At 49.1% G+C, this 15559-nt stretch overlaps 1 protein-coding gene across 1 annotated transcript in view; it reads left to right on the top strand.

The window, feature by feature from the left end:
- The first annotated feature begins 854 nt into the window (after positions 1-854).
- Positions 855-15559, top strand: part of PDLIM1 (PDZ and LIM domain 1) — a 42826-nt gene continuing 28121 nt past the window's right edge. The window contains exons 1-2 of the mRNA XM_075758496.1: positions 855-1031; positions 11614-11765. Coding sequence (XP_075614611.1) covers positions 936-1031; positions 11614-11765 — 248 coding nt within the window. The 5' untranslated portion in view covers positions 855-935. The remainder of the gene's footprint in view (positions 1032-11613; positions 11766-15559) is intronic.

Genomic DNA, 15559 nt, shown 5'->3' with positions numbered 1-15559 from the left:
GCCAGCACCTGGGAGACCGGCCTCATCCCCAGTTGCTGACTGCTCCACGCTCCCCCGCTGTGGCTGAATCCCAGCTTCAGCAGCAGCCTTGTGCTGCAGCTCACTGATGTTCTGCTCACTGATGAACTGTATTCATTTACTAAATAAGCAGCAACACTTGCACTGAAATTGTAAATGCCAGCACCATTGCTGTAACCAACCTGTTCATTGTCAGATGGGTGGGGGCTTAACATGCAACTGGAACTACTATTTTTCCCATCTTATGAGGTTGTCTGAAAAACCTGTATAGAATTCCTTCTTATGTTAGTGGTACCACACATAAGGGGCTAGAGATAAACAAAACTCTGCCTAAAGCAGTGATGAACCTGAGCTAAACGAGCAGAAAGGTAATACCCTTCCCAGGCTCCGCCCCCTCTCATTAGCTCCCAGTCGGGGCATTGCACGCAGTGCCGCTGATTTCCATCGCCGCCATTAGGTTTCAGAGTTAACACCGCGCCAGGCCGAGCCGCCTTTGCCTGGGAGATGCCGCGCCGCGGCAGTCTCGCGTGCGGCTGCCCGCCGGTGAGTTGCTCTGCAGCCGTCCTGCCTTCCGGACGGCGGTCAGCTCCCGGCTCCGCCGGGAGGGGGCAGGGACGGGGCGGGGGAGCTCTGAGTTTCCCAAGACCGAAATTCTCCTCCTCCGGCAGCAGCTCGGCCCCGCAAACCTCCCTCGAGAGGGTTTCACCTGGAAGCGCGGCGGGCCGGCTTTCTACTCGAGAAGGCGTCAGCCGCCCGGCGCTGTCCGGGGAGCTCTGCCCCCCCCGGGGCGGGCCAACCAGCCCGGCGGAGCCCCGGGGAGGGGCCGGCGGCGGCGGCGGGGCGGGCCGAGGGCGGGCCAGGCCGGGCCGGTGCAGGCGGCGAGGCTGCCGGGCGTCCCAAGAGGTGCAGTCGCGCACATGGGGACACACCGCATCGTGCTCTCGGGCCCCGGGCCCTGGGGCTTCCGCCTGGTGGGCGGCCGGGACTTCGAGCAGCCCCTCACCATCTCCCGGGTAGGGCGCGGCTACGGCGGCGCGGGGGGGCGGGCGGCGCCGGGGGCCGGGGTGGGCGCGGCGGCCGGTCCGGGGGCGGCTGGGGCTGGCAGGTGGCTGGTGGTACAAAGGCAGGGCTGGTGCCACAGCCGTGGTGGTGGGTTTTCTCTTTTTCTTTTCCCTCTTTATTTTTTTTTAATGTTTATGGATAAATACGTGATTTCCCACGCAGCCCCTTAATCTGGCTTTGACCAAGTCTTTGCTCCTTACCGGCTCGCCCTCCTCAGCTTGTCCGTGGCAAACCCCTTGCCGCAGGCAGAGGGAATCCCCTCTGCTCACGCCAGCCCGTAATTTGAGTTTTGCAGCCCATCCTACGGGAAGCAGTCGCACTGAGGTGGTGCTGAATGCTCGCCTGCTTTTGCTTGCCATGTATAGGTAAAAGAAAAGCCTTTGTTTACAGAAACTATATTAACCTATGTTAAGTGTCTCTGCCTGTTTCTAAGTCCTTCTTACCCCCACTTAAAGAAAAACTAGTTAGGAAATGACAGTCAAAGTTTCACATCCAAACAGTTTTAGTGGTCTAACTTAATTTGCCTTCCTCTGCTCCAGCGTTTGCCTGTGAAACGTCAGGGTTTGGGTTCAGACTCCCTCGCTTTTCTGTCCACGTACCCACCCGCACCCAAGCGTCCCCGCGCGCAGGTGCTCACACCCCGCTGCAGCCTGCCCGGCTGCTCCTCGCAGGGAGCTGGGCCCTGCCCCGAGCTGCTCGCTGCAGACCCACAAAAAGCAAGGACATGCGTGCACGTCTCGTCCTGCGTGGGCACGATTAAACCCCACGCTGCCTGTCCCTTCGTGGCTTTGTGTGAGGTGTGCTGCTCGGCCTCCCCTAGGAACGAAGGAATTGCTTCAATTTTCAGCAATCCCTCTGCAAACCAGAGGCACCCGATGAGCTGCTGGCAGCCTGGGCTCTGGCCTCTGCCACCACCTTCACGTGGCTTTGAAGTCCCCGTGGGCCCCAGGTGAGGAAGGGCTGTGGGAAGTGGGACGTACAAGAACTTCAACTTCTGTGAACTGGCCTGAGAGAAGACCAGGATGGTGAAACTTGTGAATTTCTCTAAATACCTCCTGCCCCATTGTCTCCTGCCATGGGGTCCCACTGCCAAAGGACCCCAGGTGCCACAGGGGAGGCTGCTGGCTCTGGGACCGACAGAGCTGGCAAGTGCTGTCAAACCCACAGAGGGGGGGAAGGTTATTAGTTATTTTCTGTGTAATCTGTTTCAATTACAGTAGTAATGCCTTATTGTTCTAAAGCATTTTTTGGACATGAAAGCAGCTTTAGCATAGGGGAAGTGATATTTACTTCATTGTTATGGTAATTGTTGCCATTTCCTTCCAGTGAAAGGCTTGGGCAGAAGAAGTATGTCTGAAGTCCTACCTCACTGCTCTTACCTCTTGGTATACTTAGGGGTGCATACCAAGGGACATAGATCAGCAAAGTGGTAAAAATAACCACCTCATGGGAAATTGTGACCCCGGGGACTAAAATGTAATAAAATAGCCTCTCTAGTGGTGGTGACGTAAATGCTGACAATTGGCAGCTCTTATCATGGCTTTCTCTTGTGGCACCTCTGACACTTTTAATTTCCTCTCCAAGACTTCAAGCCATTAATCTTTCCTGTGGTTTGCTCCTAAGGCTCCTGGGTCTGTCCCCTTGGCTCAGGAACAAAGCTCTCAGCAAGTACCCCCTTCACCATGTAAAAAAAGATCTGATCCAATTTTGGTCTGTTTTAAAGAGTCTGATCCCCCTTGTGTGATGACTTTATGGGCTATAACTTCATTTTTCTTCTTGCTTATTGCATTTGGTACCCGTGCTCTGACCAGAGACCTTTTTGGGCACAGAGCTCTCCTCCTTTCACAGGATGGGGTGAGCTCTGTCGGCGAGCTCTGACTGTAGGACTGGATTCTGCCAAGGGTTATGAGGGCCTTGGTCCCACCAAGGTGTGAGATGGGGGGGGCTACCAGAGGGGAGTGAGAGGGTGGGGAGGCTGTAGCCTGTGATAAGAGCATTGCCCTGGGAGCAGGGGAGGATGCAGCCATCCCTCCTCAGCACTGTCATGTGTTTGCTTTGTGCTGCAGCACGTTGGTTGTAGGTCTGTGGCACAGATGCGCTCATGGGGAGCACTGTTAGCAGTGGTGCACAGGGCTGGGCTGTCCGCCCCAGGCCAGGCGTGCATCCTTGATTGCACCGTGGAGCAGCATCGTTCTGCCACCACAGCTGGGAGCGCAGCAGTTCGGCTGTGCTACATGGGGGACAAGTCCCCTCCTGTATGGCCAGTGGAGCCTGGCTCTGCCTCGTCCAGGACTGCCCGTCCCATTGATGGACTGATGGGGCCACCCTGCTGCTCCGGGTGTGTGCTGACATGATGGGGTGCCAGGAGAGAGACATCCATCCAGTCATGGGCCTGAACTGGGTGTCTTGCAGCTCTCTTTGAACCAAGGTGCTTAAATTCAGCCTGCATTGCCTGCCAGGAGCTCAGATTTGGCTTCTGGCAGTGTCGTCCTCATGGTAAGCTCTTGAGATAGTCTTGGTATTTATGGCCCTCATCACCATTGTATCTCAGCTCCTTACCGGTGGCTTTTCACTTCTCAAGCTCCCCTCTGATGTAGGGAGGGTTTATCCTGCTCATGTTGGTGGGAGGCAGCACCATTTAAGTTGCCAAGGCAGGTTAGTCCCCAGGGGGAGTCACTGGAGTTTTGCGCAGCAGTCCCGGGTCCAGGAAGGATGAGGAGCACTGGTGCTGTGAGCATGGGAGCCAGCAGAGCAGCCTGGCCAAGAGGTTCTGGCTGGCAGCAGCTGCATGGCACCAATGGCCAATTGTGCCTTAGGAGAGCAGCAGATGAAAGATTATGGTGTTTCCACAGCTGTTCTTATCTTGTCTTTTGTCACTGCCCTACCCCCCTTCCCACTTGAGCTATGTGTTCAAAACTGCTTTGGGCTCAAATTCGTCACAAGCATCTTCTTGTGCAAACACTTCTGGTTTCTTGGTCGTGTTGGACCAGTCTTCCTGGTGAGGGCTGAGCGTGGGGATTTCACAAGTGGTACGCATGAGACTTTCTTGTGGAGTCTCTTTCAGAGGGATGCCTCACAGATGTTTCTGGTTTACATTTCTTTTTAAAACTGTAGGGTTATTGTGGACACTTTATTATAGTCTGTGTTCAGAAAAACAAATTGTGTTAATCAGTGTAATGAACCCTAGACCAGAGCCTGCTGGATTGCCTTACAGGAGTAGGAAAGACCCTTGTAGTTATCGCCCTTTGGATGATACCACACAGTGGGTCAATGGGGTAGAATTTGAGAAAAGCTCTTTGAGCTGTGGATGGACACACTGCACGATAATAGTGTCCATAGAGCTGTCCTATGCACAGGGTAGTTCCCAGTTAAATCCCAATGAGATTGATGGAGGAAGCAAGCAACATGTTGCGTGAGGAGAGATGCCAATGAAGCTGAAAAGCAGTGCAGTTGATAGACCCCATTCCCCTCCATCCCTCAGGTAAGTAAGTGGTCTGTTTCCTGGTTTTTTGCATTTGATTTTGTTAAACATTGGGGATTTCTGTTCTCAGTTGAATATATATATGTGGAACTGTCCCATAAACCTTGTTCTTGAGATGATTTTTGTGGCTTGCGGTAGTGATGCATTGATCTTGAACATCCAACCCAAAATACGGGCAGAGGGAGGTTTTGCTTTATGTTTTGTCATGTCAAAAACCTCCCAGCCCCATTAAGGAGGGGTGTGTCTCAGAGTCTGTGAAACTGGACATATTGTTATGAAACTGAGCATTTTCCCAATGACAAGGCAATTTCAAGACAGCCCAATTCTGCAAATATATTAAAAAGGTGAAATCTCAACATTATGCTTGTTACTGATTTCAACCACAGTAACATGAATTCAGCCCTGTTTATTCTGATGTTTTATCTATTCGTGGTATTTTAAAAGCTCAGGATTTATAGCAAGTACAGAATTGGAAGATAATTGGGTAATCCCTGGGTGTTTGGGTTGGTTTTTTTTTTTAAGCATGGCCCTCTGAACCAGCTCTGTGAACTTAAAACTTGATTTAGTGATAAAACTGGATTTGAGGGTCCAAAATCAATCACGGGACTGAATCCCATGGTGTGAAAAGACACTGGGTTTGACTTTGATACTGGTTGACGCCCTTACCCCTACTCTCAGCCGGTTGCCCGGTTAAGAAGCAGCTGAGCAAAGGCATCCTGGAGCCACCGATGAGAGAAAGCCCCAGTGCAGGGGACACCCTGCTAACGGGCATCTCTTGTGGGGGCTGAGGGGCTCAGTGGGACGACCGTGGCAGCGGATGGGTGGAGAATGTCCTCCCTCTGGACCATGCTGTGTGACACAAAGGTCTGCCTCAGGAGCTGGGCTGCAGCTTCTTCCCTGGGCGGAAAGAAAGAAAAATAACCTGCAGCCACGGTCTGAGATGTGGGGGGAGCCGCAGCTGGGCAGGGAGGCCTCTGCACCTGGAGGGGAATGCCTCCCCCTCTGCCAAAGGAAACATGGGGCATCGTGGATGTGATAGGTTTTAAGGTTGAGCTGGCTTTCCTCCTCAGCCCGGGAGCCATCCTTGGCTGGTCCCTGCTGTGCACATCTATGGCTGCAATTCCTCTGCTGCCCAGCCCGGCTTTTGTGCCCATAACTGCAAATATCGGTGTTATGCTTGGCTCTTGTTCTGAGGCTGGCTGGGCAGAGGGAGCCAGCTGGGGAAGGCCGCTGGGGTTTATAGCATGGTGGATGTGGCTTTACGTTTCCTGCACTGATGTTTTCTCTTGCGCTGCTGCTCCTGGCTGCTGGGCTGGGTGGGGGATGCAGCTGTGCCACGCCATGCCACGCTGCCCGGGGTGCCTGGCAGAGCTACTCCATAGCTAGACAGCCGATCAGCGGCTGTGGGACGCTGGTCATTAGGGTCACCTGCCAAGAGCTTCTGGCCCTCCAGAAGTAGCTGGGTTGATGTTTAGAGGACAGGATGATGCCTTGTGCCTTTGCTGCCGGAGGGAGTCGTGTCTGGTCTGTCTGAGCGTGTGGGGTGTGGAGAGCAGAGGTTCACGTCCTGAGTAATGCCCTTACAGACTTTGAAGTCAGTGTGAACCCTGGCAGCTTCCCGGGCAGCTGCTGGGGCTGGACAAGCCTGTGTTTCAAAGATACAAATGGCTGTTGAGGAGGTGAAAGGACTTTGCTGATCTCCCTGACTGCCGGGGTTTGGATGAGAAGAGATTGTCCTTAATTGTAGCAAGTGGAAAGCAGCAGAACTTCCTTGCAGTAAAGACGGAGCATTTTGGGGCGTAGGAGAGGCATGACCTTTTCCTGCCCTGTTTCCTGAGTCTTATTTTTAGAAAAACATTTAAAAGATCTAGGATACTAATCAAATGCCTTCTACCAGAGTTCCATGCAGGAGCAGTACCCTTGCCTCTCCTAGGAGCCAGAGCTATACTTTCTGCAGTTTACCTTTTCAGACCAATTTGTCATGGGTTATGCGGCAGCTTGTTGTCACCAAACTTTGGAGCACCCTTTTCTCTGTACCTCTTCTTTGAGTCCAGCATCACTTCTTTTGGTAACATCTGACACACCTTGTTCTTGATGAGCTCTCCAAAGAACCTAGAGAGAGAACTCTGTGCTGGGAGGGAATGTACCAGCCCTAATCTTATGTGAGAGCTTTAAGCCACCATTACAGCAGCAAATGGATTTTTTTATTTATTTTTTTCTCCCCAGTATAAATGGAGAAATTAAAGGAGGCCTTAACCGCATAAACAATTGATACTGTTCTGGACAGTGACACACCATCTTAGATGGTTGCTGATTACTGGATGTGTTGTTTTATTTAGAGGATGAAATAAACCATCAGGAAAGGCTCAGCTGATGAGCAGCTCTGTGTATTGTTTTTGAGGTCTTGTAAGAAATTTTTATACTTTTTTTGTTTCCTGATGTGGGGCATGTTGCAAAACAAGCTGTGGGGCTGAGTAACTCCTTGACCACCACTTGAGCATCTGTCTAAGCAAATCTTCTCACCTATGTCTTTTTACACCGCCTTCCTGAGGTCAGCCCTCTCTGTGCTGTGTCGAATGCCTTCCCTTTTCTGTGTTACTAACACTCATCTGGCTGTCAGAAATAGGCAGGAGGGTGAGGGCGAGCTGGGCTGCCAGAGGGGCTTATACAGTAGAAGCCCAGACCCTGCTGGGTTGGGCTGATGCTCAGGCAGTGAGCTTTGGGTTGCAGCAGGGTCGGACTGTAATGGTGCAGAGAACAGGAGCAGCTTGGGAGGATAATCTCCTGGAGTCGGTTGTAAGGAACCGGCCTGTCATTCCCCCTCCCCTAAAGAGAAGGGGAGGGGAACATGCTTGCCTGAATTTTCTCATAGCCTCTGATCTCTGCTGACCCAGTTGCATGCTTTTGCTGGGAGAAACTGTGGCTGCTTAGCATAATAGTCCAGCACTGAGGACATTACTCATGGTAAAAGAGCAGTGTGTGTGGGTGGGTAGGATTAAACTGAATGTCAGAGATGTCTAGTCACTGGTGGCCTTAGAAGTATGTTGCTGCATGTCTGTTCTGTCCAGCAAGGACGCAGCTGGGTTTTCTTCTCAAGCTTGGATAGGTGCTATTTATCCAGATCTTTTTCTTGGCTGATCTTAATTTTCTCGTTTCTTATCTCTTCATCACCTCTTGGGATGTGTGTCTAGGTGTGGAGTGATGGGTGGTGCCGGAGGCTGTAGGATCTGTGAGAAACTGTGAAGGGCTGATGGAGTGAGCAAGTAGTGTGCCTGAATGGATGGGGGGAGAAGGCCTCAAAGAATTGAATTAATTTTAGACCCACCCATCTATCTTGACTCACACGGAGCTGCGTTACGCTGCTTGGGCATGATGTTACAAAGGTGTGCAGAGCTTTATTCACCCAACAATAGTGTCCCTGGAGCTGGGGGGCTCCTGGGGCCCTGCGGTACTGCCCATGTCTCCTCTGCCAGAGGCTGCTTGACCCCAGTGAGGAAAGCCCAAGCCAGGAAGGGAGCTCTTTTGAAGGAGACAAGAGGCTGTGCCTTTGCATGAAATGTAACTTGTGTTTGCAGGTTTTGTTCCTATGTTCCAGTGTCTTTCAGTCCTCCTCGCCTTCCCATGCAGAAGTGCAGCTGTATCTGCTCATTATTGGGTCAGCTGCCTGTGCAAGGTGCGCAAGGCACAGCCTGCCATCCCCTCGGTTCCTGCAGGTGTCTGCTCCACGCCTGGTCAAGAGGGGAGGGAAAGGAGAGGGGCTGGTGCAAAGCTTTAAGTTATCTGAGAGGAGAGCAGGAGCAAAGCGGTTTCGGGCAGTGCAATATTTAGTGGATGCCCATGAGCCTGAAGGCTTTTGTTCATTTTTGGAGGCCTTTTGGTTGGGTTGTGTGAGCTGTCTGATAGCTGTCAGTGCTCTGAGCACCTCTGCCTGCCTTCTTCCCCCTCCCAGCCACACGCCTGCCCCTGCTGCTCCCCATGGACCAGGGAGGGATATGACAAAAATAAAAGCAGGAAAAGGTCTTCCCACTGGCAGCACTCTGCTCCTCACTTAATAAGAGAAATGCTTTTTCCTTTCCTGACTTAACTGGTAGGTGAGCAAATCTCAAAAGCAGTGTTGACAGCACTGAGATAAGCCCAGACCTTACAGTGAGGGGGGAAGGGAACATTATTAGTAGCTATTAATCATCCTAAAAGGGTGGGGGACGGGTTCCCTGCGGTACCGTGCCCTTGTGCAGACATGTTTGCTATGAGCAATCCTGGCAGGGAGTACGAGCTGGATGTTGCAGGGGAGCAGTGTGTGGAAGATTGCATTTCAGGGCAAGGTATTGCCAGAACTGAAGAAACTGGATTTTAAAACATGTTTCCTTTTGGCAAATTTACTTACCTTTTTCATTACTGTGCATCCCTATAACTTCCCCTTAGGCGAGAGGCCTGAGTGGATGTAATCGTCCTTGTGCTACCAGTGGCTCTTATCTGATGGAGAAGGGCACTCAAATTTCAAATTCCTCTGAAGTGGACACAGAAGGGGAACGTGACACTGCAAGCACTGGCAAAGCGCTGAGATGTTACAGTGAATGCCACTTGCTCATCCCTGTGGCTCTTGGGGTTTCTTCAAGAGGCTTTAGTATTCCAGTGTCCCTGGCTGCTCCTTGTGGTACGGGATCATTTCTAGCAGCCTGCCACACGTTGAGTAGATTATCAGTCTGGAAATGCAAACTGTATGGCCGAGCCTCCGGCAGTGTTCCAGCGGCAGTGCTAATCCACCGTTATTCTTGACCCCTTGGCAGTCTTGTCTGATCAAAAATGAATCACAGTAACAGTGCGCTGAGCTCGGTGCTCCTCACAGGGGTGAGTAATGTGCCCCCCTCTCTCCTTTGGTAGCAGAGGAAATAAAGGCACCAAGAAACCAAGGTCCAGCAATCAGGGGAGGACCCACAATGTATCTCCTGCGGGCTCCCTCTGGTGTGACGATGTCTTTAGGGATCTGTCTCCTAGTTTGTAAAATGACAGCTCCCAGATCCAGTGGGACTATGGGTGACTTCCAGTGCTCAAGATTTCTTCGTGGCTGCTAACTGTCCCTGTCACAAGGGTTACATGAAGGTACTCTCAGGGCAATGGATCCAGTGAAGCAGCAGCAGGCTGCACTCGGTGGTCTTAGTAGGCCACCAGTCAGCCGCTGGGTGCAGCTTGGGAGGCAATGATCTTCACATTTAAAGCAGATTTTCTGTATTCATCTGGTGGCTTGTCTCGTGTTTTCCTTAGCACTTCCTCTGTCAGTTTGTAGTCCGCTTGCAGCATTAAAAGTGGTGAGCAGTTAGACAGGAATTCTTTGGTTGACCCGTCTGAATGTCTTTGGGTTAATGTTGAGCACCTTGGCCAACCTAGACATCTGTGGTACGCATCTGTGTCCTTCCCTTTTCTATGAAATACTACCCTAGTAGAGAGCTGAAAAAAGAAAAGCATCTTGTGATCTTTCTTCTAGTTAGGGGAAATAGCCCACTTGAGCCATGAGGAGATGTGCTGAACAGCCTTGGTTTTGGCTCAGGGAGAGCAGTGATTGCAGCTAATGTGTGACACCTCTAGGAGGTGAATGTTTCCCTAGGGGGAATGTTTTGTCACCCAATCCCGCATTAGGAGGACTCTCTAAATCTTGTGAACAATGCTTGTTTATGTCTGACAGCTCTGCTGGGTTTGCTCAGCTGCTTTCCAGCATGCTGAAACCTAGCATGTATGTGTAGAATGAATACCAGTTGCAACAGACTTATAAATGAGGTATGGCTCAGCTGCAAGGCATGTTTTAATCTGTAGTCATGTCTGGGAGCAGTCCACCCTTCTCATTTCCTCTGCCGGTTAAGTAATTGATGAAAACCCACACTAATCATTATTTTCCTTCCACAAAGTCATTAAAACTGCACAAAATCTTATGTAGTGTTTGCAAAGTCACAAATGTAACATCCTTCACCCTCTGCCAAGGCAATAATTTTGGCACAAAGAGGTCTCAGTTGTTAAGAGGACACCTCTTTAGTGGAAGTAATGAAAAATGAGTGAGCTGTTTAGTTGATTTGCTTGAAAATTACGAGTTTTCGCTAGGATCTGCTTTTTCATGAGGAGTATCATACCAATAGCATTGCTGTGTAGTGTCTTCTGTCTGGGATCTCAGTGAGATTGCCCCAAGCTCCTTCCCATCCATCATTTCCTAGGCAGAGCAGAGCACCTCTTTAGCAGTGTAATAGTGGATCTGAGAAGCAGAGCAACCACGCATGGAGAGGAAAGGGCGATGTAGTATGGCAGAATGTATCAAGGTGCGCTGTGGTCAGGCTGGCAGGTTGGGAGCGATACTTCTACTTTTTCAGAAAGTATTGTCAGATTGTGGTTTAAAGATGAAGTTTCTGATGCCTTCCTTCCTTCCAGTCTGCTTGTTAGATCAACCACTACTTTGGGATTGATCTCGCTGATGTCAGTGGTGCAGCTTTTCCTGGGCAAAACCAGTTTATTACAATTAAAGAAGCAATCCAAAATCTTGAGCCCAAACCTTTCTTCCAAGGAAGGAAGCAAATGAGATCATGATGCAGACAAAGGTGTTTGTGATTGGTGTTGAGTGTATTGCAGTGACTCTGATACTCTTTTCTGTCACCGCTGTTCCTAGAGGCTTGGACCTCCTAGCTGTCCTCAGCACCTTCTGCTTCGGAGACCACTTCTGTCCCAGCAAACAACAGAGATGTTTGGTTTTGGGGTTTTTTTTGTATGATCTTGCTCTTTAGCACAAAGCTAATTGTCTTGATTGAAAATACAATTCTTATTTTCCTGTTGCCCCCTACCCAAATTTCTGTCTGTGGGTGCCAAAACAGAATCCTGCCCCTAACTAATACTGAGGAGTATCCAAGAGACCCAGACCCAGGTAGATTTCTGCTGAGAATTTACTTTCAGTATTTTTTACCTCTTTGCTTCCAGGTACCAGTGAGAGAAGCCCTGAGCACTCCAGCTGTTTTTCAAATGTTGCTATGGAAATCTCCTCCCTGGAAAGTCCATTCACTCTTTTTGTTTTCTCTTAGGTGACTCCAGGTAGCAAAGCTGCAATAGCCAACTTGTGTATAGGAGACCAGATCATAGCCATTGATGGAGTGAACACAGATAACATGACACACCTTGAGGCACAGAACAAAATCAAGGGTTGCGCAGATGAACTAACTCTGACTGTCAGCAGGTACGTCACTGAGTGAGACTGGGGATGGGAGAGGAAGGGATGCGGAGTGGGCAGTAGCTATGTTCTGGTTTGACAGCAGACCTCTCTGGCTGGTTTGTTTAATTTGACCTCTTAGTGCTTTGTCTGGCCAGGCACTGGATAGCAAGAGGGAACTACATTTCAGCCTTTAATCCTAATGCTGCTTGCATTTGCTGCACTTTGACCTTATGAAAACAATTTTCTCAGTGAGAAATTGGCTGATAATTTGTGGCTGAGTCTGTCAGCCTATTCTGTGGCTCTTGACAGCAAGAAATCAAGGTCTCAGGAAAACTTCACACATAGCAAAGGAGGTACAACCAGAGATGATCTTTCTTCTGTTGCACTAATTTAGCAGTTAAAATATATGGTTGTGTGTTGGCCAAGCTATTAATTGCCTAATTCTGCCATGCACAGACTCAGAAAGGTTGTACATTTTGGAGCCTCTTGATCAAACAGCACTGACGGTGCTAAACAGTGATGATCCAGGATGCATCAAGGTGCCTGTCAGGCATTGGTCCCTCTGAGTCCTGAAAAACTAAAGGAAAGTGATAGCTGAGCCACAATCTCTGTCACCAGGGTAGAGTACGGGCTTGCTTCAGCCCTCCCACTGTCTGGAGCTGCAGAGCAATGGACAGCTTCGTTCCTTTCCCCAGCCATGCTTTGTTCTTGGGCCATCTTTATACAGAGAAGAAGTGGAGACTGGGAAGGCAGGGGTCTGCTTTGCATGGACCCATTGCTTCTTAAAAGAACGGGAGCTTGCTTTTTCAAGGGTGCTGGGGATTTATCCTTCTTCTTGGTTTGAATTGCAGCTGTGGGTATCAGCACTTCTCAAGTCAGATGGTGGAAGCAGCGTGGTGTTTCTAGTTTCTCTGGGAGTGAGTTTTTGCTGTGGCTGCCTTGCCCCAGAGTGATTGTCCATCAGCTTCACGGCAGATGCAGGGGAAGCGCTTTCAGAAGGAGTGCCTTAAATGACACAGTAGTTCAGTTGTTCAGGGCTTTCCTATGGTAAACAGAAGTCTTTTACTATAGCTTGGACAACACCAGGAGTTCAGCAGGCATTTCCCAGTTCAGGAAGAAGTGATGGGTCTTGGCCAAAAAAAGCCTGACAATTCACTGATGGAAGAACAGAGCACAGTGCAGGCAGTGTGAATGGGTGGTGAGCATTGCAGCAGCCTGTTAGCCCCAGAATTTCTCATGCTGGCCTCCAAATTGGCAGCCTTTAATCTTCCTGTAAAGGAGTGCTCCTTTTCCTCCCCAAAATATCTGGCTGCTTGACTTAGCAAACCAGTGCCATGTGGTTCTGGCTGAGTGAGAGGAGGGGAGGCAAGGGCTCTTTCAGCCTTCGGGCAAGCTCACTCTTACAGATCATTGAGTCTGTAAAATGTGTTTGCTAATGTTAATTACAAAGTCATTAACTTTATAGCTACCCCATGCATGTTTCATTGGCCTTGGGTGTGGAAGCTGCCCAGGGAGAGATTTCTAGCTGGATGTGCAGCTGTGTAAAACCGTGTGGGGGCTTTGAGTTAGCACAGCCCAACTGTTTTTCAAGACCCCCTTTTGATGAGGTAGTGTGAGAGCATGTTGGACGCCTCTGCTGCTGTACTGATCAATGAGTTCTGCTGACAAAATGGCCAAGGAGAGTGTCAAGACCGCGAGGACGTGAAAGCAGTGATCTCACTACTTATCCACTTTAGGGTTTGATGTTACTTACTACCCATGGCTTTATGTAAAGTTCTGCTTAGGGAGGAAATGCTTTCTTGTTTGGAGACTTGATAGCTGCTAGAGATGTGTTTGTATTGGGGAATATGATACTTCAGGAGGCTTTCTCAGAGGAGAAAGCTCTTCTTTAATGCTAAAAGACAGTAGTGTGCATCACGTAGTCTTTTCTGGTTGTACTCTGAGAGTATTTTATCCCTAGTGCTATCTAGTCTTTGCTGAGGCTTTGCAATCTAAGGCCAAGACTTTTAAATGGAAGATCTCGAGAGGAGGCCTAGAGCAGTGACAGAGGAGGCATTTTAAAACAGTTGGAGCCCATGCTTCATCTTCCTGTTCAACTTAGGGCACAGGAAATGGGTGAGGAAAGCAGACTATGGGTCGGTGGTCAGTAGTCCTCTGTGAAGAAAGGAAGAGCATCGCTATGGAGGTGGATAGGGTGGAAGGCACTTGGGACAATGAGTGCCACCTGGCCAAGTGGCATGGCTTGGGCTTCCTGAACCTTGGTGGGCCAAACTCTGTCAGTAAGGCTTGACCATATAGTTAGTTCATAGAGGAAGGTTGAGAATCGAATCAGGTCAGAGCTGTAAGTTTTTTCTCTGTCAAAATAGCTCTGTAAGTAGTTGGCTTATGAGTATGAAAAGGAAAGTATAGCATTTGCACTTCAACACCACCAACTCTTGGGTCTGGTCTCCATGCTGTACAGTTGTAGCTTGTTAGCTGAAGCAGTTGTACTAAGTAGCCATGCTGGCAAGGATTGCTGATCTGACAGGGCAGCAGCTCCGAGGGTTGGAGCATCACACAGAGCAGATGCTGAGGATGTGCCCAGCTGTGCCAGGTTTCACGGAGTGAGAAGTCTTTCAGTCCTTCTTTTCTACTCACAATCATAGAGATGTCTTGTGAAAGCATAAATCCTTAGTGGTTTTTAATTTTGTATCTGATGAATTTTAAATGATTACTCATTTAAACGATTACCTGTGCAAAATGCTTTCTGACCTGTGTTCGGAGTGGCAGCAGAGTCATGCCAGCAGGAATTTTAGACATAGGTCTGAGCTCACATCAGGTATTTCAGTTTCACCAAAGGGTCAACACTGTCATGATAATGGAGACTTCAGTTGTAACTGTGCTGTGAATGCTAAAAGTGGTTCAAGAGGAGACTAGGTGAATTAATGGAAGAAAATCTATAAAGTATATGATATACCATGGCAATATCTCTGCTGCAGAAAGCCCTTAAGCTGGAAGTAGCTGGTGGCTGGAAGAGTGTTTTAGAGAAGTATTGCGCTATGCTTATCATCTTCTTGTGCTCTTCTGTGGACCAAAACAAACTCTATATATGTGTGTTCTCCAAATATGCAACCCTCTTCTCTTGTAATGGTAGCCAAGCGCTTAAGATGTCTTCATGTTTGGCTGTACTAATGATTATTTAAGAGAACTGTAAATGTAGAGAATTGAAAGGACTTAAACACTTCTGGTAAAGGAAGTGCTGTTTGCACTGTGTACTTGATTGTGAGTATCAACAGCATTCCACTGTTTCCTGTTTCGGTATTTTCCTTAACGATGGTAACGGTCCAAAAATATTTCAGATCAGATAGTAGGCAGGAAATCAAGTCTAACACATGTCACCATTAAAAATGGATTGAATTACTAGCTGAAGAAAATATGCCTGGTCTGCTTTTTCACCCAAAGGTGCAAATCTGTTAATTTCCTAGGATTTAAAACCCAGCCACAAATTGCTTTCTCTGAATATGCTTTTATAAGCAGCACTGCCAGGTGCTTTACTGTTTCACATGTGAACGGAGTTGGAAAGGTCTGTTTTCTGCCTTGAAAATGGGTATTCAACAACATTGGTGCATACACCGAATTCCTGCTGAATTTAGCGTGTCTAGCAGCTCCCTGCCCTTTTCTCAGCCTGTGTTTGTTCATTCATTTTGCTTTTTGTTTCAAGCCAGACAGTGCTTTTAGAAATGTAGTTCCTGAGAAACCAAATTAAAGGTTCCATTATTGTCTTCAACAGCCTAAAATCGAGCTCAGCACTATGGGTTTGTATGGTACACGCGGAAAGA

The sequence above is a fragment of the Balearica regulorum genome, chromosome 7 (genome assembly GCF_011004875.1).
Source record: "Balearica regulorum gibbericeps isolate bBalReg1 chromosome 7, bBalReg1.pri, whole genome shotgun sequence".
Classification (NCBI taxonomy): domain Eukaryota; kingdom Metazoa; phylum Chordata; class Aves; order Gruiformes; family Gruidae; genus Balearica; species Balearica regulorum.
This window is presented reverse-complemented; position numbering and strand designations above follow the sequence as displayed.